At 38.0% G+C, this 25,254-nt stretch overlaps 1 protein-coding gene across 1 annotated transcript; it reads left to right on the forward strand.

The window, feature by feature from the left end:
• The first annotated feature begins 182 nt into the window (after window positions 1-182).
• On the forward strand, window positions 183-25,238 carry tollip (toll interacting protein). Its single transcript, XM_082152918.1, has 6 exons — window positions 183-350; window positions 4,964-5,113; window positions 7,333-7,515; window positions 10,258-10,410; window positions 10,758-10,848; window positions 24,643-25,238. Exons 1-6 carry the CDS (start codon window positions 318-320, stop codon window positions 24,861-24,863), a joined length of 831 nt encoding a protein of 276 aa, XP_082009044.1. The 5' UTR covers window positions 183-317; the 3' UTR covers window positions 24,864-25,238.
• Window positions 25,239-25,254: the final 16 nt, after the last annotated feature.

Consider the following 25,254-nt stretch of genomic DNA (forward strand, 5'->3'; position numbering starts at 1 on the left):
ATGAATGTTTGAATGAATTAGTGTTTGTTTGTTTGTGCGCGCGCGTGTGATTTGCATAATTTTATTTAAGTAATTTTTGTCAGGGTGATTGAATTTTTATTGAGAAGTCTCCGATGTAATCATTCTAATTTTAAATAGATGCCAAAAGACTTTTATTCTGAAATGTACAACGGGGTGGCGCCTGGGAGGGTGGTTGGTCATTTCCGGTCGCGAGCTTCGCTAGTGCATCTCGTTAGATATCAGTGCATTCTGACGTAATTATTTTAATATTTTGCTTATTTGAAAAATAAGACAACCGTTGTCTACCTTACCTCGAAATGGCAACAACAATTAGCACGCAACGGGGGCAGGTAAGAGTTCATTTGATTTAACTACAGTCTAATAGCACCATGTTAGCTTGCTCACGCTGCATAATAAACATTTTCCCCAATGAAAACAAACAGTGAAAGTTGCGCAGTACAGCATTACCAATGTAACAATAGGCATGTGTAGATGTTACACGAAGAAGACAGCTCAAGTGGCGTCTAAACATCACAATGTTTGACGCACAAAGTATCGAAAAGTACAAAATGTATACGTATACGAGTTCTTAATTTTGTGTTGCCGAAACGTCGAGTTCTTCATAACAAGTAACGTTAGGTCGTTTGTGTCAAGAAAGATGTGATGACATACGTCATCAAATATAATTAGCATCCATGATGGATGATAGTTGTTACACGTAATTTTGTGCACGGTATTGTTGGCTACATCGGGCTCGTGATTTAGCAAGCAGTTTGAATGTAAAGGGAAGTTGATGCATGACGTAATAACGGGCACTTCTAGTCAACCTCAGTTGTTAACGTTTGGTGATATCAATATAGTAAAATACAAACATAGTAAACCGGTATAATAGAAGTGTATTTGGGTGAATGACAGATAAGGATTTAAAATGTGGAAAAAAATAAAACTGGCAAAAAAATTTAAGACTTTCTATACTTATTAGAGTGTTGTGTATGTAATGCAATGACCTACACATTTCAAGAATGTAATTAACCTTTTTTTTTTTTTTTTTTTTTTTGGTGAATCAGATCTTTTTCCTCATGAAAATGTCATTCCTGGGTAACGTTAACGTAATGCATTTTTAAATTAATTACATTTCTACCATTGTTTGCATATAGGCCTACAAATGTACTGATATCCATAATCGGAGCTCAACAAACAATTAGTGCTCGGAAAACTAAATTTGAATCACAATTAATATAATCAATTTGGGATTTCACGTAGACATGGGCTCATTTTTGGCTGCTGATAACAAAATTCAGAACAAAAAAACACACACAAAAAACAACACACAAAAAAGCTGGAAAATGTTTAAAAATGTTTTCCAATAAATTAAGTAACACTTGTTTTATCATTAACTCAACAAAAACAGAATTGTGTAATCTAACACACAAATGTGGGTTAAATTAATTTTCTGTGTCATTGTTAGCCAGAATGACATACTGTTAGAAGGTATGCAATATTTTTCAGTATTACCATAAAAACCATCCTCAGTATAATTTTTCTTTCCAACACTCAAACATGAAACCAAGTAAGAGACACTGACAAGTTTTGAATGATTTAAAAATCTGTAAAATTATAATGCTTCATAAACCATGGCCAAGGGAATAGTACAAAACATTTTACAGCTAAAACATTTAGGCTTATTGCAAATGAGTGTGAACCTATTTCGATTAATATTTCAAGTTTGCTTGTTACTGACACATAGTCATCACTATAATACCTTACTCTCTTTTTTCCAAGATACTCAGCCCTAGCTTCTGCATCTGCGTTTATCCTGGCTCTGAACCGTCTCTGCCTCTCTTTATTAGACGGAAGCATCTGGAAGGACAGAATTGACCTTAAAACACCAGAGCTATACTAAAGCTTTAATAAAATGTTGCTATATTAATAAATATGACCATTAACATTACAAAATTCAATTCAATGATAATGACCATGTGACTCATTGAATCATATGAAATCAAGATGAATGACAGCAAAAATATGGCAATTTACAATTATGTAAATAATGTTAATAATAATATAACTATGCCTAAAAGTTTACAAATGTTAATTAAAAACTAGATTGTTATGCATATGTAATTCTGGATAATGGATGACATGTCCTGGCTAACAGAGGTTTTTTGTTATCCAAGAATGACATGTTATTATCCAGGAATGACAAAACAAATATTTTTTTCTTTATAATCAGGCACTAACTTAACCACCTATGGAAAATTACAACTTAGCTATCATCACTTAAGGTAATCTTTTAGATCAAATAGATTTTTTTTTTATATAAAAACATAAAAAAAAATTTATTAGTGTTATCCAAAAGGACACGTTATTGCTACAAAGTGGGACCAAAAAAGTCAAAATATCAACATTTTAAGAGACGCTTACTGACCTTTGCACATGTTCTGGTGCTCCTTCAGGGTCTTATTTTTGGTACAGTATTATGTCACATGACATACCAAAATGCATTATGGTCCAAAATGGTCATTGATGTCTGTTATCCAGGAATGACATTAGAAAAATCAAGTCTTTCTGTCATAAAAATGTAAATAAGCTTAGTATTATCATTATATTTGTAGGTATCGTTGAAAACATCAATACAATTATGACCAAGTAGATTTTAAATACTTTTATTTTTTACATTTTTGTTGTATTTTTGTATTCAGATTTTAAGCCGGGACAGTTGCCCGGAATGACATTTTGGGACTTTTGAGTTCAATAGTTCCTTAAAGATTAAGTAAGGGATAATGTAGAGCGAGGCGGTTGTTATAGCGAATACAACCCCGACAGGCTGATCAGGACCCCGACGTGAAGCATATTCCTACATTATGTTTGACACTGTTAGCCTGGCAAGCCAGACGTACATCAAGATGTTTAGTCTGGCAACTCACCATAGACACGGTCAATCTGATGGGTGGGATAAACGGCTGTCTTTCAAATTCCCTCTGCACACAATAGGACAGCGCTTCAACCAACCAGAGCGTTTTCCCAACAGCGGAGCTAACGTTAGTTGATAGATTCAACTTTTAAATCTGGCCGACAAAACTACGAACACATCTTCCTTTTTTTAAGAATGACTTAAGTGCCGTTCTTTGTTCTTTTCTCAAAGAAAAACTTAACTCCAAGTCCTCCAGAGTTGCGGCCAAAGCCGATTCGAAAGACCGCTGTTCTCCATCCGCAGCAGCCGTCATTCTTTGTATTCAAGTAGCAGGGAACCGTCACAACTCTGTCGTCATATGTTAAGCCCGCCCCCGCCTACTCTATACACGACGTGATTGGCCTGACCCAATTTAGGTTTTTGCAGCAAAAAGGTCTATCGAGAGTTGCTAGACTGACCCTGGCTGCTAAATAATTTTGCTGCCGCTAGGGTGCGTCTAGATTTCTAGGCTATGACACTGTAGCTATGGTTAAAAAATTATTGTTAGATTTAATCAGGGAAAATAGTATCGGTAGATTAATCGATTGAAAAAAATAATAGGCCTAGTTAGTTTCAGCCCTACTTTGAACTTGCGAACTATGCTTCTAGTGGTGTCTCTAGGAACATTTAGTGCCTTCACTATCTTTTTGTGTCCTGTTTCTTGTTTGTGAATGGCGATGATATCTTCTCTTAACTTTTTGTACCATTCTTTTGACTAACACCGTGTCCTAACCAGATGCGATGCGATAAGAGTCCAGCGACAAATAATTTGCCTTTCCACACTAGACGTGACGCGACTGCGAGATGCGTCAAAATCAGTCAAAACCCACTGCCAATCAGAACAGCGTGTGAGTCTCGCGGCAAGTGCACAGCACCAAGTGCACAGAAAATGGATAAGTAGGCTACATAATCAAATTGTTGTTCCAGCCATGACGTCGCAGAAAAATAGAAATCGTTTCTAAAATAGAATTGTTGTGTGTCGCGGCTGGTTAGGACAAAAACTCTGATTAACATGGAAAATATATTATCACGCGTCGTTAGGGTAGTTAGGACACGGTGTTAGCCATATTTATAATATGCAGTCAAACATGAGACTCATCAAACCTAGCCAGTTCAGATATTTCATGTGTTTTAGCTCAAGCAAACCTGGTGCAACTAATGAACTTCTTGATTTGTTGCATCAGGTGTGCTTGAGACAACGCCTGTTTTGCAGATTTGTGCTATTGTAAGGGATTCTGTTCAAGGGGTTGAATAATTTTGAGACTGCGGAAGTCCTTAAAAGTGGCACTTTCAGTTGAATTTGGGGGAAACCACTTGAAACATTTGTTGTGTTGAGCTATTGCAATTACTTTTGTTGGATCTGTTCATTGCAAACAGCTGAAAGTCTCAAATTTTGCCAATAAACCTGATTTGGAATGGGGGTTAAATAATTTCGATTACAACTGTAATAAGACATCACCCACTGATAATGATGAACAGTACACTACAAACTAAAACTGGATGAAGTTTCCTTTGGGGACTTATTAAAAGCCCCATTCTATGTTAAAAGAAGCAGCAAGGTATATTTTAATTTAAATCCCAAGCCAGGCAAGTATAAGGATCCCAAAATTCTAGACACGTTTAAACCAATCACATTATTAAACAACGATTGCAACAACTTTTGATTCAATTAAACACCTGTTTATTTTCCATTGTTTCCATGATTTGAGTTTGAGGATACATTTGGAAACAGTTTATTTTTATGCAAAAATCAAACAGTTCAATCTCTTTACCAGGAGGCACAACAACCTGATTTTCCATCAAACGTGGGGGTTAAACAGGGTTGCCCTATTTCTTCACTTCTCTTTATAATGTCTACTGAAATGCTTTGTCTTTATTAACCATTCAAATAGCTCCATTAGAAGTACTTGGAAAACCAGTAGTCACTGATTTGAGATGATCACATTAACGAATGACTAGTAATTACTGTTAAAACTGTAAATATTGTTTATGTTCTTATTCTCTGTTTAGGTCTACATTGGTGAGTTGCCTCAGGATTTTCTGAGGATCACCCCGACTCAACTACAACAGCAGGTACAGTTAGACGCCCAGGCAGCCCGACAGCTGCAGTACGGAGGATCTTTGGGAACAGCTGGTCGCCTCAGCATCACTGTAGTACAGGTACCTTTATGTGTTATGTTAATATTAAAGTATTTTACAAGATAAATTTAATTTTGGGAAACGTAGATGTAGAAATGTAGATACTTTGCTACATTGTAATGTTGTTATGTTACTACATATCAGAAAACAACAACTTTTCACAATACATATCATTTCAGCTTTGCAGAAAATGCATGTCTACATTACAATTTAAAGTCATCTGTTATCAGAGGTGACTGTCCAAGCAATGTATTTCAGAAATGTCCATATACAAATCACGCAGTTAGCTAACAATATAAATTTATGGCATAAATGATTTGCTCATTGTAGTAATTATTACAAGTTGTGAACATAATGATTACAATAATACAAATTATTATAGCATTGGTTATTTTTACTTATTACTCAAATTATTGTAGCCAGTGCCGGCCCGAGCCTTTTGGGGGCCCTAAGCAGAATTTGATTTGGGGGCCCCCTCCCACCACGCAGAGTCACCTGTGCTTGGCGATTATTGACACAATGTCACGCTATAATGTTACATTATAAATTAATACAATGAGGTTATGTATTAATACAAAATAAATACTTAATAAAAAATAGATACTTAAAGTTTTAACTTTTTCTTTACTCTTTTACTAACTCTTGGAAACTTCTGAAAACAAACTGTCACAAAACATATAAAAAAAAAATATTTGCAAAATATCCTCCATCGTTTTGCAACACTTTGCAGTTTGAATGATGTCTTGTATGAAACATGACGGAGTATGTTTTTATGTTTCCACTGTTCGATCGCGCCCGCGACTCACACACACACACACACACACACACACACACACACACACAACATATTCCAGCTTTGTAATCTTCCACTGTGCTTTTTCCAAGCACATTTTTGCGCGTGTGAAGAGGATGATTTTTTCCGTCGATATTGGAACGTGAGTGAAGTACAAAGCCTATGATAAAGAATAGTTTACCATCCAAATCCATCGCGAATGTTGAAACATTTTGATTCTAATGAGAGAGATACGTGAGCACAACGCCGCTTACTTTCACTTTCGCTTTAAATTATTTCGTTTTGGCTTGTTTATAGTTATTTTTTAAAATTCTTGTTCTGTTCTGAATATCATTACATTTAAAGGATAAATCATTGATCAAATCCAATTTTTGTGACATGGCTTAACATTACCGTGACTTTGCGCACAAATTGTCTATGCACGCGAGGTTATGCGCATGACTCAAACACTGGCAGACACAGCAGCAGTTGTAGGCAGGTATATTGATCATGAAATCAGAATTTTCTTGTCTTGAATTATTAATCCTTTCATTCATATATGTCACTTGTTTAAGTTAATTAATATGTAAAAAAAAAAAAAAAAAAAAAACCCCGATTGGGGGCCCCCTGGTGGCGAGGGGGCCCCAAGCAGCCGCTTAGTTCGCTTATGCCTCGGGCCGGCCCTGATTGTAGCATTGGTGCATGTTGATTCAGAGTTTGCGTCATCTGAAGTCCTCAAAGGAGTTGAAGTAATCTCTTCACAGTTGTTTTTGTTTCTGAGGTAAATATATTTCCAAGAGGTCCCAGAGTGGCCTAAGCCGATCCCAAGCTAGCGTCTCTCAGTTGTGAAGTGTTTCTGATCTGTTGACTGATTATTTATTGAGCTGTTATTGACTGGAAAATGAATCAGCATCTAAGTTAAGGTGCCGTCACATTAGCGAATTCTTTCGTCCTTGTGTGAAATACCCGATTGCATGGATTCCTATTGAAATTACAGAATTTTGCCTGCCAAAGTTCGTTGGACAACAGTAAATGTGACTGCACTTTTAGGATTAGGGTATGCAACTTTGCCTTTTTGGGCAGTGTCTTATGTATAATTAAATTTTTTATATAGAAAAGATGTCTGTTTTACCACGTGCATTTTTATGTTTTATGCTGCAGGTCTTTCTCGTAAAAGTGACTAACCTGTTTAAAGGTATAATAATAATAGTATAGTAATAATAACAAGTTATTTATATCGCTCACATTTTCTGTGGTTAAAACACTGATTAGGCGCTTACATGAGTAATGCATTTCAGCCAGTTGCTTTGCTTAATACTGAATTTGTACATGAATGGCTCATTGCGACTTTTTTTGTGTTTGTGCATCTGTGACTTTAGGTGTCCAAAAATAATACAGAATATTTGAAAGGAAATTCAAAAGCCTATAAGTTATGATATTATCTTATATCAGATTCTTATTTCAACAGGCAAAGCTTGCAAAGAACTATGGTATGACACGCATGGACCCTTACTGCAGGATTCGACTTGGGTATGCTGTCTATGAGACTCCTACTGCCCACAATGGAGCAAAGAACCCTCGCTGGAACAAGGTCATCCAGTGCACTGTCCCACCTGGGGTGGATTCCTTCTATCTGGAAATCTTTGATGAGGTCAGACTGAAATAACTTTGTATTACATATAAAACCTTTTCATTTTTGTCGAGCATGCCATCATTTTGTCTCATTCTATCTACTTCATTCTTGTCTCTTTCTCATCTGAGCTATAAATAATAGAAAGCTCTCATCTATTTTTGTACATGGATTACTTCCTTGAAATAAAGCAATCTTAAATAGTGTTATTTTTTATATATTTTTTATATTTAATTTTGTTAACGTGACTAAAGCAACATTCAGTATTGTTGACAAGAATTGATTAATATGTAGTTTTAATAAAAAATGTACTAAAATTTGTCTTTTTCTAACAAAAAAGAAGACAAAATAATTTAGACTTTTACAATATTACAATACAAATATCCTGTTGCAATTTACTTTCCTTTGTTTCATATCAGCACAGTGGGTTTGCCTTTCAAGTAGTTCAAAATAGTGTTCATTTTTCATTCATTTTTTAAAAAAGAATTTTTGCATTCTTCAATGTCTTAACCATTTTTTTTTTTCCTAGTCAAGTTTTAGGTGACTAAGATCAATTAGGATGTATTAGCTTTTATAAACGTAATGTTTAGAATAAAAACATTATTTTACACATTACTGCTGTGACAAAACAATGACACTGACATATTTAAAGATAAGTCAGTGCAAGTTGCTTTTAGTCTGGGATTAGGCTTGTGCCTATGGAATGACTTTTGTGTTTTTGTGTTTGAGAGTAAAAATAATTATGTTGTAATTGAAAAATAAAAGATTGCAAATAAAAAGTCATCTTAATGCTGTTCTTAATTACAAAAATAAAGTAATTGAGATCAAAGCTCTTTGCAGTGCAAGTAAATGTTTGTTTGTCTTTGTACAGCTTTCATTACGCACGCACAAATTTGCTCTCTGTTCTGCTGTCATTGTTTGCGACTCAAAAATGTTTTATAATAATAATTCGTTAAATTTATATAGCGCTTTTCTGGGTTCTATTCTATTCTATTTTACATGGAATGGGGAATCTCCTCTACCACCACCAATGTGCAGCATCCACATGGATGATGTGACGGCAGCTATATTGCACCAGAACGCCCACCACACACCAGCTTACTGGTGGAGAGGAGACAGAGTGATGAATCCAATCAGTATATGGGGATGATTAGGAGGCCATGATGGACAGAGGCCAAGGGGCAAATTTGGCCAGGATGCTTGCGGCCAAATTGTTGCGCCAAGCGAGAGTGACCAATAGAAACAGGCCTGTCATAGTGGCGCTTAGATACCGCCCCCTGAACTGCAGCTTCACTTGAATTCAAAACTTTTCAACTCGCAAGTAAAGGTTTTAGTATTGCAAACAATGACAGCAGAACAGAGAGCAATTTTGTGTGTGCAAAATAAAAACTGTACAAAGAAAATCTTTTCTTTGAGAAGAGTTTTGTTATTATTATTTAAAAAAAATTGCGTTTGATTGAATAAAAAAAAGACACAAAAGTAATTCCATTTAAGCCTTGTCTGTGAAACTGGGCATAAAGGTCTGGGTGATTAAGTCTAGTTGTAGTCATTGAAAACTGCACTTTGATGAATTACAATCACAATTATAAATCATAATTGTTGTTAAAGCATTTTTTTTTTTTTTTTTTTTATAAATAATGCTCTCAACTATTAACTTGTATCAGAGAAATAGGCAGCTGTTTATGCTACTGGAACCTAATCCTTTTCCACAGCAATAAGTGAAAAGGGTTTACAGGGTCCCCCACAGGACCTTAAAAAAAAGTCTTATATTCAGTTATATCAAATTTAAGGACATAAGTCTTATATAGTATAAGAAAAGTTTTCATTATAATTTCAAGTATCTTAAGTAAATCATCATTAAATTTATATTCATTTAAAAAATATGTGATAAATATATTATAATATATATTTTTTAATTAATATAAACATAATCAGTTGTAATTTTGACGTATCCCTTTTCTTTAAAAAAAAATGGGTTAAAGGCTAAAATGTGAGGTTTATTATTTTATAAAACACAGTTTTTTGTCAAAAATCTGTATTTGAATAGTAAAGTTGTTAAAATTGGAGGGTTTATGGTCATATTATGGTTCAGTGCCGTCCTTCGGATGAGATGTTAAACCGAGGTCCTGACTCTCTGTGGTCATTACAAATTCCAGGGTGTCCTTCAGAAAAGAGTAGGGGTATAACCCCGGCAAATTTGCCTTTTGGCCTCTATCCATCATGGCCTCCTAATCACCCCCTATATATACTGATTGGCTTCATCACTCTGTCTCCTCTCCACCAGTAAGCTGGTGTGTGGTGGGCGTTCTGGTGCAATATGGCTGCCGTCGCATCATCCATGTGGATGCTGCTCATTGGTGGTGGTTGAGGAGATTCCCCCTTCCATGTAAAGCGCTTTGAGTACCCAGAAAAGCGCTATATAAATGTAACAAATTATTATTATTATTATTATTATTATTATTGTTATAGTGTAAAATAGACACTGAAAAACCCCACTCATAGGTATTACTTTTATTTGTGCAAATCTTAAAAAGCCTTTAATTTGTTTTGTTTTTTAAATCCTGCAAATACCCTGCTTTAGAAAGCCGTTTGTCTGCTGTCTATTACATCACTCACAAATATAACAAATGTCAACAGACAAACAAACACAATTTTTTTTTTTTTTTTAATCATGAAATTTTATATTCTGAAAACCTAAATGTAATGGTAACTATTCTGGCAGTAACCTCTTCTAACTGATGGTTGTTGTGTGTTGGTGGACAGAGGGCGTTTTCCATGGATGATCGCATCGCATGGACACACGTGACTATCCCAGAGGGCCTGCGCGAGGGCACCGTAGTGGATGAGTGGTACAGTTTGAGCGGAAGACAGGGTGATGACAAAGAGGGCATGATTAATCTTGTCATGTCTTTTGCAGTAAGTCCTAAGAAATACTTCTGTGCATGAACTGAACATTATGGCATGTCTTGACCAGGTGTTATTGCAAACAAAAGATAAAAGCTGTTGCTTAATGTTGATGTTAAGTTGTAAACCAATTTGATTGCGATTGGTATATGTTCTCTTGGCTGCAATTGTGTCATTTTATATGTTTGCTCAAATTACTTGTAACCTATACAAATTTCCTGGTCAGGACATGCTCTAAAATTCACACATGCGCTAAATCGGGAAAAATTGTAAGAACAGTAGCTCTCTCAAGGAAAGAGCTTGTCAACCTTTGCTGAATTTTTATTTTTATTTTTTATTTTTTTTATTTTTTTACCAAGTCAATACCAGCGGGAATGATGATGCAGCCGCAACCTGTGGTTCTGATGCCTACAGTTTATCAGCAAGGCGTTGGATATGTGCCCATAGCAGGTTTGTTTAACAATCTATCATCATAACTAGGGATGCACCAAGCGATCAGGCAATATTCCTTTTAAAACTGTAATCAAACATTGGCTGATTGTGCTTAAATTCAGGGTCTATATGATAGAGCTTCATGATTAATTGTTTAAAGATCACAATCTCAATTTCAACACCCATGTGATCTTATTCCTGAATGACAATGATTCGGCTATGTCTAATAGACCTTTGACAAGTACGATCACACTGGAACATTCAAATGTGTTCGCGTTGCCACTGAGCCAGAGAGAGCGGTTTTCATGTTTAGGTATGAAACAACTTCACAGAAGTTTATTGTTGGGTTATAAACACTGATGTCTACGGTAGTTACTAAAATAGAGCAAATCACCTTTTGAAAGTAACTTGGCGCATCAAATAACGATTACATTGGTACACCACTAGGTGGCGACAAGTGACTGTTAAAAATGTATTTGTCATTGAATCATTCATTAAAGAGATTTATCCAAAAACGATTCATCCAGTAATGAAACCAGTATGAAAGAATGAGTCATTCCTTCTAACCGATGTTTGTAAAAAAAAATAAAAAAAACAAACAAAAAATCATTCATTCAACTTATTAAACATATTTGAATAGACTGCAGCAAGTGTTATTTTGGTTAGATGTCTATTCAGAATTGTGGGAGAATCGTGATCTCTATTTGCAGTGGCGCAATTCCCGGGGGGACAGGGAGACATGTCCCACCCCCACACTTTTTTGAAAGTGCCCCCCTTTACTTAATTCTATACTTTTGCTTTTGTCGACACAAAGTTAAATGAAAATTTACAGTGGTCCCATTTCTGCTTCCAGAACTAGCTTACAAACTGAAAGAAGATCAAAGAGTTTAGTATTTAAGCATGAAAAGACAGCTTAATTTGCCTATTTTTTTCCCCTAAAAATAAGGAAGTGTATTGATGATAATATATTTCTGATCTTGTTTTAGTCAAATATTAATTACCTTAATTATTATTTTTGTAATAGATTGGGTCCAACAGATAACTTATGCTAAACTGAGGTAGTTTTTTGTAGCCCAGCGTAAAACTATTTCAGTATTTTTTTTAAATAATTGTGTAATAATTATTTTATTAAATATGCTAATTATTTACAGTATATAAATATGGTATGGAGACTCTAATGAGACTAGATGACTAAACCTACAGCGAGTCGGCACTGAATAGTCGGTTAATATTGTTTCCCTTTAAACTTTTTCAGTATCTTATTTACATCGCCTATACGTTTTACTTACTTTTATTTATTTATACAATGGCTAAAATACTGTCATGACAATGTAATGGTTAAAACAACTGCAGGTTAACAAAGATTTAAAAACCTGACAACTGATAGATCCGAGTCTGGTGAAACGGGTGATTGTTTATTTCTTAGAACTGATGAAGGTAGGCTATTAACAATATTGCAAAACTGATAACTAAACGAACTAATTATTCTACATATTTACTTTTTTGGAAAGGGCCGTTGTCACATTCTTGGCTGCGAGCGCTCTCTCTCTCTCTCTCTCTCTCTCTCTCTCTCTCTCTCTCTCTCTCTCTCTCTCTCTCTCTCTCTCTCTCTCTCTCTCTCTCTCTCTCTCTCTCTCTCTCTCAATTTCAATTTCAATTTCAATGAGCTTTATTAGCATGACTGTGTAACACAATGTTGCCAAAGCATCAACATATATATAATAATTACAATGAATATAAATAATAAAACAAATGTATAGATCATGTCATATGTACAGTAGCATATACAAATAGATAGATAAATAGACATAATCTATCTTCATAAATGAATATATACATTGGGTCTCTCTAGCTGACTCTGGCGTTGTGAATAGCTAACACATATTTAGCCGCTAGTGCAGCTGTACTATCATCTTCTCCCAGTAAGAAGAACAATTTTTCAGTGTCACTCAGTTCAAAGAATGATGGAATCAAGGTTTCAAATCTGGGCAGAAAGGTTTCTCTTATATTGGTGTATTTGGAGCAGAAGAGCAGAAAGTGTTCCTCATCCTCGATGTGCTGTAGATCACAGTGTCTACAGATCCTCTGCTCTCTCTCTGTCCATGTTTGTCTATGTCTTCCTCTCTCTATCTCTAGATCATGGTCACTTAATCTGTATTTGGAGAGGATTTGTCTTTCTTTAAAATGTTTAATAAATAGATAACTGGCCAATTTAGTGGCTCTATTGAGGGTCGAGTAACATTGGAGTTTATTCTGGAGGGCAAAATGTGCTTTTAATGATTCATCATGAGTGTCTTTTAGATGTTTGTGGATTTGGTTAACAATAGGTTTGGGGTTGATGGGGAGTATAGTCTGATGGACGAGTTGAAGAGCGAGTGTGTTCAGAGGATGAGGTTCTGCTGAGGTTTCATTGGCGAGGAGGGCTTTATATTGGACTGACTCTGGATCAGACTGATGGAGATGATGCCAGAACTGAACACATCTCTTCTGGATCTCGATGTTCAGCGGGTACAAGCCTAGCTCAGCCCTACAGGCGGCAGTGGGCGTATTTCTGTGAACCCCTAAAATATTTTTGGCAATTTCCAATTGTAATTTTTCTACTGATGTTATATCCCAATTTTTACAATTTAGTACTGGTCCCCAAATTTCACACCCATATAAAAGAATTGGTTTTATTATTGAATTATATAGTTTTATCCAGGTTTTAATGGGTAATTTTAAGTGTCCACATCGTGACTTTATAGCATAGAAAGCCCTCCGAGCCTTTTCACTGAGTGTTTTCACAGCCAGACCGAAGCGTCCCGAAGCGCTGATGTCGATGCCCAGATAGCTATAGCTAGAGCTGTGCTGCAGGACATGGCCTTTATACAGGAACTGGTGTTTGTGTCCCTGAGATCGGGCTTTCTTCTGGAACACCATGACTCTGGTTTTGTCCAGATTGACTGTCAGGGCCCAGTCGTGACAGTATTGTTCCAGCAGGGACAGGCTCTGCTGAAGGCCCTCAGGTGTGCGGGACAGCAGGACCAGATCATCCGCGTACAGCAGACATCTGACCTCTGACCCCTGTAGAGTGAGGCCGGGCACAGTAGAGCTCTCCAGCGCTGATGCCAGGTCATTGATGTAGATGTTAAATAGAGTCGGGCTCAGACTGCAGCCCTGCCTCACTCCACGTCCCTGCTGGAAGAGCGCGGTTCTGTGGTTACTGATTTTCACCGCACTTTCACTGTTGGTGTAGAGAGATTTTATAATGTCAAATGTTTTTCCGCCGATGCCAATTTGTAGGATTTTGTACAGTAGACCATCATGCCAAATTGAATCAAATGCTTTTTTAAAGTCCACAAAACATGCGAATATTTTCCTTTGTTTGTCGTTGATGTTCTTGTTGATTAGAGTGTGGAGAGAATAGATGTGGTCGGATGTGCGATGTTTTGGTAAAAAGCCAATCTGAGCTTTATTTAAGATATTGTGTGCTGAGATGTGTGAGACGATGCGTCTGTTGATGATACTGCAGAACAGTTTTCCTAAAGCACTGCCCACACTGATGCCGCGGTAGTTATTGGGGTCGAATCGATCACCGCTCTTAAATATGGGGGTGATGAGTCCTTCAGACCAGATCTCAGGGAAGTGTCCAGACCAGAACACCAGATTAAATAATTTGGCTAGAGTTTGAATCATGCTGGGACTGCTGAGTTTAAGCATTTCGTTATTAATGTGATCTTGTCCACATGCTTTCTTTAATTTAAGATTTTTAATATGTTCTAATATTTCAGATATTGTTATAGATTTATCTAATGGATTTTGATAATTCTTAATAGTTTTTTCCATGTCTTCTAAAGTTTTCTTTACTTTACTCTGAGGTTGGTTGAGGTCAGCCGGTTCAATTTTTTGATACAGATTTTCAAAGTAAGATTTCCAAATTGTGCCATTCTGGAGTGATATCTCTAATTTGGGTTTTTCGAGTTTTTTATATAGGTTCCAGAAAGTGTTTTGATCTATTGAATCGTCAATTTCTTTAATTTTAGTTTGAAAATATTTTTCTCTTTTTTTCCACAGAAGTGTTTTGTACTTTTGCAGACAGTCTGAGTAAGAAAGCCGTAATGTCTGGCTGGACGGATCTTTGTGCTTTTTGTTAGAAAGTCTCCTTAGTTCTTTTCTGAGACCGGCACATTCATCATCAAACCAGACATCCTTTCTCTTTCTCTGTTGATTGGTTCTATGTTTGGTTTGCGGTTTAATATTAGATAGAGTTATCAATGTTTTGAATATGTAATTTAAGTTTTTTGTTGCTAAATTTATTCCATTAATATCTAAGGTGAAATCAGTGGACATAAATTCATCTAGCATTTTTAATATACTAGGATTGTTCATATTTTCTTTGAATTGTTCTGAGTTGGATTGATTCCACTTGAGTTTATGTTTCAGAGGAAACAGTTTTTCAGATTCAGGTGGAGCAGTTTTGGTGATTTGACATGGGGCTTTCAGATAAAGCACAGTTTGGCAGTGATCGGACATCGGGAGCTGAGGTCTGACTGTGAAGGCATTAATAAAACTTTGATCAATATCTGTTATTGAATAATCAACCACACTGGTTCCTAATCTGGAGCAATAAGTGAATCTACCTAATGTATCTCCACGAGTTCTGCCGTTAATGATGTATAATCCTAAACCTTTACAGAGTTTTAACATTTGTTTTCCACTAATGTTCACTGAGGTATCATAGCTGTTTCTCGGTGTGATATTCGATGAGGGATGAAACGTGGTGTCATCGAGGATGTGCTCATTATCTACAATATTTACATAATCAATTTCTCGCCCTGTTCTGGCGTTTAAGTCTCCACAGATGAGGATATTTCCTCTGGACTGAAAGTGTAAGATGTCAGTCTGTAATGTTGGGAAGCTTTGCTCTTCGTAATAGGGAGAGTCATGAGGTGGAATATAGACTGCACAGAGGTAAAGGTTTGACTGATATATGACGGATTTCACTTCAAGCCAAATAGATGATTTTCCACTTTTAGCAATTTTAATAGAATGTTTTAAATCGTCTTTGTGCCATATAAGTATTCCACTCTCTCTCTCTCTCTCTCTCTCTCTCTCTCTCTCTCTCTCTCTCTCTCTCTCTCTCTCTCTCTCTCTCTCTCTCTCTCTCTCTCTCTCTCTCTCTCTCTCTCTCTCTCTCTCTCTCTCTCTCTCTCTCACTCACTCACTCTGCATTTTAAAAATATTCGTCAGTTTAAAAATCGGTAATTGCTGAATAACAACATTTAAGCTAACTTCTAATTTGCATTCTGTTAGAATAGCAAAAAAATATTTTTGCTTTTATTGCTCCTGCACAGACTATTCATTCAACTGTCTGATTTTAATAAACATATTGTCAAACGCTGCTTCTGCTTATTGCTGTTTTAAACGAAGGTGCAGTGATCATAATGCATGGCAAGGCAAGCCTGTAACAAGTATAAGCTCAATATTTCTCAGATATTTCGTATCAGATTTGGTTATTGGAATAATAAACTATAAACTAACATTTCATTCTGAAAACATACCTTATTTGTAGATTGAAATTAAACAGTAATACGTGATTACATGAATTGCTTGCTGAAAGGTAAAGTAGGGTAGCAGAAGTATTTTTTCACACTTTTCCTTCAATTGTTCACCAACATTGTTTTATTATTTTATACCCTCTGAAAATTTCTACTTGGCTACAATAATAGTTTGATTGTATTAGTGTTTGTTACAGGTATTACAGTGTATTAATATTGACTTCAATTGACTTAATAGATTATAACGTGTTACATGGGTCAACATTAAGAGTTATATTTCAGTTTTTTGACCTCTCAGAACAATGATTAAGAACAGTTCAGGGATAAATGTGAAAAGAATTTGCAAAGAAATGCCCAGGGAGAGAGAGAAACAGGAACTTAGCAGAGCTAGAGAGAACAGTCAGGGAGAGTAGTAAAAGGAGGGCAGCCAGGGAGAGTGACAGAGAAAGAAACCCCTGGAAAGAGGTAGAGATAGAAACCTGCAGAGGAATGGAAAGCAGTGGAGAATGAAATACAGACACAAACAAAAAGATATACTCAGCACAGACAGAAACCAGCAGTGAGAGAGACTGCGGGACAGGCAAAGACCAGCAGTGAGAGACAGCAACATGGACAATGAGAAGGTTAATTTTAAACCAAACCCCTTGAAAGTTTGCTGTTGAACAGAGGCTCACAAACAAAACTCTGCAGTTTCAAGATAAGTGGTATTGTGACTTTCCTTGGCTTTGAGTTTTTTTGCTTTTATTATGTAAATGAATTCAAACTCAAACACTCACAGCAAGCCAGGGTTCAAAAACTGGAAAAAAGGCCATCGATAAACAACTGATGAGCACTTGGCTAAGGTCGCTTTCAATGTTATGATGTGTTTGAATCTGCCTTTGTCTTGTCTGCGTGGGCAAGCGTGTCTGGAAGAATCAAAGGAGCACTAGCCAAGAAACTAGGGCAGCAGCCACTAGCATTGTATGTGCACTGTGGCCCTCATTGTGTTAGTCTGGTTTCCCAGGCTGCCTGCAAGTCATCAACTGTGACATGTGACGCATTGGATTGGGTCCACAGTCTTGGCTGTCTGTACAGTCCTTCTGGAAAGTACAGAAATGCATCTAAAAAATAGCAGCCACACTGGGAAATATCCACAGCTTACAAACCCAGTGTCCCCCTAGGTGGGTTAAGAGGACTCTTGCAATTATGTCTGTACCACCACAGTATGATCATGTTACTCTGCTTAGAACAGATGGCAGAAAATGACTCCCAATCTACCACAGGAACAACTGCCAGGGGGTTGTTGGATAGATTTGAGAGAAGCACCACGGTCCTAGTGCTCTTGATGGCTTCAGAGGTTATTCAGGAGTTGGAATGCCTCAACTGCACCTTGAAAATCTGAAGAAAACTGCAAGACCATCTAGAAACATTAGACATGGCATCTAAACCTAATGTTCAGCCCTATACATTGCCCAACTTACGCAGACCTCCAAAACACCTTTCAGGTAACACTGCACCTTACATGCTAGCAACAGCTGAGGAGTATTACAAGGTGGATTTCTACAGGCTGTTGGACACCGCTGGCCAGCAGTTAAGTGAGATGTTTAGACAGAGAGTGGCTTACAGACTCTCGCTCAACTGAAGAGCATGCTTTTGTCCAGAGAGGTGGATTCTTCAGTCATTGCTCCATACGCTGAGCTGAATCCTGCAACACTTCAAACACAGACCAACATTTTTAAACACAACTGCAAGTACGAAGCTCTAAAGGAAGCTGCAGCAGTACTTGGAGATCAGATGCCTGAAATATGTGGTCTTTTAAAGCAGGTGGAATTGTACTGTTAACTGTTGTGTCTGCTGGAGCTCTATATGCAGAATGATGTTTCAGTGCCCCGAGAAGGCTGAAAACCTGGCTCAGAAGTACCATGTCACAGTGTCGATTCTCAACAGTGTGGCAGTTTGTCACATACATAAAGACAAACTTGACCTACTTCACAAAGAGAAGATCTGCCAACAGTTTGTGTGTGTCTTTTTGAACATAGAAACATGATATTTGGCTTTTCTTTAGGTCAGGAAGATCGAGGCATCAAAAAATATGGCTTTCACTTTAGTCTAAAACATCCTCCTTATTCTTTATTTCAGGTTCATCCACTTAGTGCTGTCTTCTTTTTTTATGGTTTTATGACATTTGTTTATGACAGGATGTCCATATATGGGAGTTTTACGAGGCCATGTGGCATGTGACATTTGACCATGTGTGGTTCCGGGGGGGTTTATGGATGTGTGGTTATGACTGCAATATGCTTGGTGTGACAAGGAAGTGAAGGTTTTTTCAGGGGGTGTTTTTATTATAGCAGGATAATGTCCACAGAATGATTATGAACATGAAGAGATCTGTCATGGATTTGTTTTTCAGATTTCACTACAGTGTCCATAATGTCTGTGGGAGAGAATAAAAACGGTGGTATGAAATTAAGAAATAGCATTGACAAATATACACATAAAATAACAGATATATGAAATAAGATTACATTTAAGTATAACTATTTCTAAAGTTAGTTTTTATCATTTAAACACCACATTGTATGAAATGCAATTATTAATTATTTAAAAGTTAGGTTTAAGCTTTTTAAAACCAGACTTGAAGTGAACTCCACAGCTCAAACTGACAGGCGAGTGCGCTGCCGATCGTGGAATTTTTCTGAGCGGAAGAAATATGTCAGAGTGAATTGTTTTCAGATTACACAGTCACGTCCATAAATAAACAATAGAGATTATATGAAACAAGATGTTAAATAATCAAGTATAAGCGTTTTAATCTAATACATCAGTGATATAGGATCATCATATGGACGCCACAATATCCTGTTTTACAAAGATAAATAAAACATTAAATAAACGAAATAAGATGTTAAAGGTTGTATCAGCAATTTCAGGCCCAAAAAAGGCCCAAACATAAATGATCTTTCCCAACGATCCGCTAGCTGCCCGCCCCATAAGCAGGCCGGTCAAAAAACCGCGTCTCTGTAGGCAGCCTAGGCTCTGAGATCTGCACACAAAAACAATAGTTTTTTTGATGAATGTGATCATTTATGTTTGGGCCTGAAATCACTGATACAACCTTTAAGTTAGCAAGTATAAGTATTTTAATCCAATACATCAGTGATACAGGGTCATCATGCGGACACCACAATATACTAACTTGCATAGATAAATAAAACATAAAATAGTGAATAATAGTTCATATCGTTTGAAATAAGACGTTAAATTATCAAGTATTTTAAAGTTAGTTTTAAACGTGTTGAAGTGAACTTACCATCGGTGAAATTAGGAGGTCTTTTTGTCTCTGGTTAAAATCATAGATCCTTGAATTTCTGAGCAGAGGAGATGTTTGCTTTCCGTTTGCTAAATTGAGAATGAAGATTGGTTCCATCATGGCAGGGGCACAGGCCCTCCCCTTCCTCTCTGTGTAGTTGCTATGTATTAGCATTTGCAGTTTGTTTCAGGAAACATCAAGCAATTAAAAGATAGGCCGGTCACCTGGTGTTTTACAATCAAAGACGACACTGTCTCCTATCATAAAATCTCCTATCTGAAGCCTTCCTGTCTGGCAGGGAGAACCCAAAATGTGCCCATTTCGACACCTCTACACTGACCAGGCTGTAAGATCAATATAATTAAATTTTTATACCTGTGTCTTCAGGAAAAAGTCAGGGGATCAAAACAAAATGGCCAGGAAGTTACATTTTATATAGCCTACTCTTATCCTGTGATTATTATGATAAGTTAAATCGTCCTTCCTTCCTGGGGGAGCTGTCCCCCATCAATTGTCTAGGTCTTGTGCGTTAATGCTCTGAAGTTTGGGTTTTGGGTCACACAAACAGGAATGTCAAAGCAGGCTTTGGCAGTCCATGTAACAACCAAATGTTCCTTCAACTTTTGATCAGTGAGATGTTGCAGTAGCACAGCAGTTAGGAAAACCGCATTGCGTGCGATAACTGAGGCTGAGCTCTGTGAGCTCTGAGTTTATCAGGACAGCGTTTGTGGTCCGCCCTCAGAATCAGAATCAGAATCAGAAAGAGCTTTATTGCTAAGTATGCTTGCGCATACGAGGAATTTGTCTTGGTGACAGTAGCTTCCAGTACACATACAATACAAAGTGACAAGACAAGTGACAAGTAACATAGGTATAAATAAAAAATAGAAAAAATAAAAATAAAATAAAAATAAAAGATTATAAATTATAAATATATATAAAGTTATAAGGTGCTATAATGAAATGTCTGAGGGAAGTATTGCACATGTTTGTTCCACAGTAGGGGAACATTTAAGTGTTCATGAGGTAGATGGCCTGGGGAAAGAAACTTTTCCTGTGTCTGGTTGTTTTTGTGCTCGGTGCTCTGTAGCGTCGACCAGACGGTAACAGTTCAAACAGAAAGTGTGCTGGGTGTGACGGGTCCAGAGTGATTTTGCGAGCCCTTTTACTCACTCTGGATGAGTGCAGTACTTTGAGTGTGGGAAGGGTAGTGCCAGTGATTCGCTCAGCAGTCCGAACTATCCGCTGTAGTCTACGGAGGTCGGTTTTGGTAGCAGAGCCGAACCAGACGGTGATGGAAGTGCAGAGGATGGACTGGATGACAGCTGAGTAGAACTGTACGAGCAGCTCCTGTGGCAGGTTGAATTTCCTCAGCTGACGCAGGAAGTACAGTCTCTGTTGGGCTTTCTTCACAATAGAGTCTATGTGAGTGTCCCACTTCAGATCCTGAGAGATGGTGGTGCCCAGGAACCTGAATGACTCTACTGCAGTCACAGTGCTGTCCATGATGGTGAGTGAAGGGAGTGCAGGGGGGTTTCTCCTGAAGTCCACGATCATCTCCACTGTTTTGAGCGTGTTCAGCTCCAGGTTGTTAAAACTGCACCAAAGAGCCAGCTGCTCCACCTCCTGTCTGTACGCAGACTCGTCACCGTTCCGGATGAGTCCGATAACAGTAGTGTCGTCCGCAAACTTCAGGAGCTTGACAGAGGTGTCTTTAGAGGTGCAGTCATTTGTGTACAGGGAGAAGAGCAGTGGTGAGAGAACACATCCCTGTGGAGCACCGGTGCTGATGGTGCGGCTGTCGGACGTGATTTTGCCCATTCTGACTAGCTGTTGTCTGTCTGTCAGAAAGCTGGTGATCCATTGACAGATGGAGCTAGGGACAGAGAGCTGGGTCAGTTTGGTCTGGAGCAGTGATGGGACGATGGTGTTGAAGGCAGAACTAAAGTCCACGAACAGAATCCTTGCATAGGTCCCTGGTTTGTCCAGATGTTGTAGGGTGTAATGCAGTCCCATATTGACCACATCATCCACAGACCGGTTTGCTCTGTAGGCAAACTGCAGGGGGTCCAGCAAGGGTCCAGTGATGTCCTTCAGATATGCTAACACCAGTCTTTCGAATGACTTCATGGCCACAGATGTTAAGGCAACAGGTCTGTAGTCATTGAGTCCTGTGATCTTTGGTTTCTTCGGGATTGGGATGATGGTGGAGCGTTTAAAGCAGAAAGGGACTTTGCACTGCTCCAGTGATCTGTTGAAGATCAGTGAGAAGATAGAGGCCAGCTGGTCAGCGCAGGTTTTCAGACAGGCTGGTGAAACACCGTCTGGGCCTGGTGCTTTCCTTCTCTTCTGTTTCCTGAAGATCTGACGCACATTATCCTCACTGATCTGAAGTGCAGGGGGGGAGGGGAGGGGGATGGCTGGAGGTGTTGATGGCTGTGTAGAGAGATGGTCAGGGCGGGTATGGGGTGTCTGATCGGGGGTCTCAAATCTACAGTAAAAGACATTCAGCTCGTTCGCAAGATGCTTGTTGCTGTCGATGCTGGGGGATGGTGTCTTGTAGTTGGTAATGTCTTTCAGGCCTTTCCACACTGATGCAGGGTCGTTGGAGGAAAACTGGTTTTCCAGCTTTTTGGCATAGCTCTTCTTAGCCACTTCAATCTCCTTTGTCAATGTGTTCCTGGCCTGATTATACAAGATCCTATCCCCACTCCTGTAGGCATCTTCTTTGACCTGACGAAGCTGTCTGAGTTTTGGTGTGAACCATGGTTTATCATTGTTGAATGATAAGTAAGTCCTGGTAGGGATGCATAAATCCTCACAGAAACTGATGTATGATGTTACAGTCTCTGTGAGCTCGTCCAGATCGCTGGCAGCAGATTCAAAAACACTCCAGTCAGTGCATTCAAAACAGGCTTGTAAGACCTGCTCTGTGTCGTTGGTCCATCTCTTTACAGTCCTTATTACTGGCTTAGCAGTTTTAAGTTTTTGCCTGTAAGTTGGTAGAAGATGAACCAGGCAGTGATCGGAAAGTCCTAGAGCTGCTCTGGCGACGGAGCGATATGCATCCTTCGTTGTGGTGTAGCAATGGTCCAAAATATTATTGTCTCTGGTGGGGCATGTAATGTGCTGTTTGAATTTAGGCAGTTCACGTGTGAGTTTTGCCTGATTAAAGTCTCCGAGAATGATAAGAACAGAGTCCGGGTGTTGTTGTTCTGTTTCTGTGATCAGATCAGCCAGCTGTTGCAGTGCCGTACTCACGTGTGCTTGCGGTGGAATGTAAACACTGATGAGAACGAGCGAGGAAAACTCCCGCGGCGAGTAGAACGGCTTACAGTTAATGAAAAGCACTTCCACATCAGGACAGCACATCTTCCTTAACACAGTTACATCAGTACACCACCTTCTGTTGATGTAAAAGCATGTCCCACCACCGCGCGTTTTCCCCGTTGACTCCATATCGCGATCCGCTCTGAACAGCTGAAAGTCCGGTAGATGTAACGCGCTGTCCGGAATGGCTTCGTTCAGCCAGGTTTCCGTGAAACACAGAGCAGCAGAGTTGGTAAAGTCCTTGTTTTTGCGTGAGAGCAGAAGTAGTTCGTCCATTTTGTTAGGGAGAGAGCGGACATTCGCCAGATGGATGCTAGGCAGCGCCGTTCTGAATCCGCGCTGCCTGAGCTTAACGAGTGTGCCGGCTCGCTTCCCACGCCTGCGCGTCTTATACTGTTTCCACAGTGCAGCGGCGCAACCGACGACAATGTTCCGCAAAACGCCAGAAGAATCAAAAACTGGTTGGTGATCAGTTGGTGTGCACTGCCGAATGTTCAGCAGTTCGTCCCTGGTATAACTGATAGCGAATGACAAACATAAAACAGGACAAACTAACAAAAACAGTGTAACAACTGGAGAGCTCAACACCGAGGCAGCCATCCGCGGCGCCATCTTGGATCTTGGATCCCCCTGTTGTGTACGGGGGTCGTCATCAGTACGCCATAAATAACTATGTCCTGCATAAACAAGAAGTCCTGCATGTCACCAGAGAGAATTCACTCAATTTTACGATACTGTTCAGTTTATTTTTAAAAATAATTTTCATTTAACACAGTTGTATTAGCATTCTCATTCAAACACAATGCATTGCGTTAAACTGACTGGAAACAGTTGTGTTTGGCTTAACTCAATATTTTCATGTTGAAAGAACCAAAAATAACATTTGATGCTTGTTCAATTTACTTAAGTAAATGGAGTTAATCCAACACGATTCTTTTCAACCATTTTACTTAATCCATTTGAGTTGAGATGACATAAATGAGTTTATTTGTGTTAAAATAGCAATATAGAAAACTAGGAACACCACATTCACCTTGTCTTTTTGCTGTGAAGTCCTTAATGATTTTTATAAAGTAAATGTAAGAATAACTTACATTGTTAGTAAATTTTCAAGATAAATCTTAGAATGTTTAGAATGTGAGTATCAAATATGATCCATCAGGCTTTTGGGGAATATTTGTTTGTTCATCTCTCAATCATCATTGTATTGCATTACATAATATGTTTTGAAACTACAGAGTTTTGATCATAAAACTAAGCATTTTAATATCATCTTACTAAGACATATTATTGGCAGATATCGAGTGACAACTGATATTTATAAGCATTTTGAGTAAAAAGTCTGCTGTACTGTTTTTTATTTTGTTGTTGTTTTTTTCTCGAGTACGAGATCCATATTCTCACTGCACCATACTATCTGAACCATAAAAGCCTGATGTCTCAAATATGATGCAAAACATAAAGCATGTGTCATTTTTATTTTATTTATTATTATTTCATATGTCAGGTTTATAGTGATAAAGCAAGCCTATTCTGTTTTAAATAGTAAGACTCCCTTTTTATTAAAAAGTTGTTTCCTGTGCACATTTAAATTCTTCTTTCAATTATAAAAAATAAAACAAAAAATTATATTTTGTCCAAATTTGCACCTAGGTGTCCCTGGTCTGTACAACCAAGGTGTGGTACCAATGGGAATGCCAGCTGTGCCTCCTGTTGCACCACAGAGCACCCCTTGCAGTGAAGAAGACCTTAAAGCCCTTCAGGATATGTTTCCCAACCTGGACAAGGAAGTGATTCGCACTGTTTTGGAGGCCCAACAGGGCAACAAGGATGCTGCCATAAACTCCTTGCTACAGATGGCAGAGGAGCTTTAACTGGAGAACTGCCACTCAGAGCTTAAATATTCAACTGTACCAACAATGTAAAACTTTATACCAAAAATACCTTGTAAAAATGCACACTGAAGTCCATCAACCCTTAATAGTAGCAAGTAAATCTAACAACTTGTAATTGTTTTTGCTAAATCAGCATTCAGAATGAATGTTTCTGGAATGTTATAGAGAATGTAGGATAATTTTGCAAAAGAGTTTCTTGTTGTATGTCCACTGAGGGCAGTATACCATATCTGTATTGTAGTGATCCCATGTCTTAAAGATGTTTGATATTATGCTTTTATCTGTATGAATTTAGTTACATAAATGTACATGCATATAATTTATTTTGAAGATTATTAAAGAGATATCAGAGTATGTCATTTTGATGGTT

Source organism: Leuciscus leuciscus, assembly GCF_965113295.1.
Source record: "Leuciscus leuciscus genome assembly, chromosome: 2".
Lineage (NCBI taxonomy): Eukaryota > Metazoa > Chordata > Actinopteri > Cypriniformes > Leuciscidae > Leuciscus > Leuciscus leuciscus.

What these genes read in the sequence shown, in the direction of transcription:
- tollip (XM_082152918.1), top strand. Translation starts at nt 318, where the DNA reads ATGGCAACAACAATTAGCACGCAACGGGGGCAG. An exon ending in ATCTTGTCATGTCTTTTGCA is followed by an intron (nt 10,411 to 10,757) that starts GTAAGTCCTAAG and finishes TTTTTTACCAAG; the next exon opens with TCAATACCAGCGGGAATGAT. An exon ending in TGGATATGTGCCCATAGCAG is followed by an intron (nt 10,849 to 24,642) that starts GTTTGTTTAACA and finishes ATTTGCACCTAG; the next exon opens with GTGTCCCTGGTCTGTACAAC.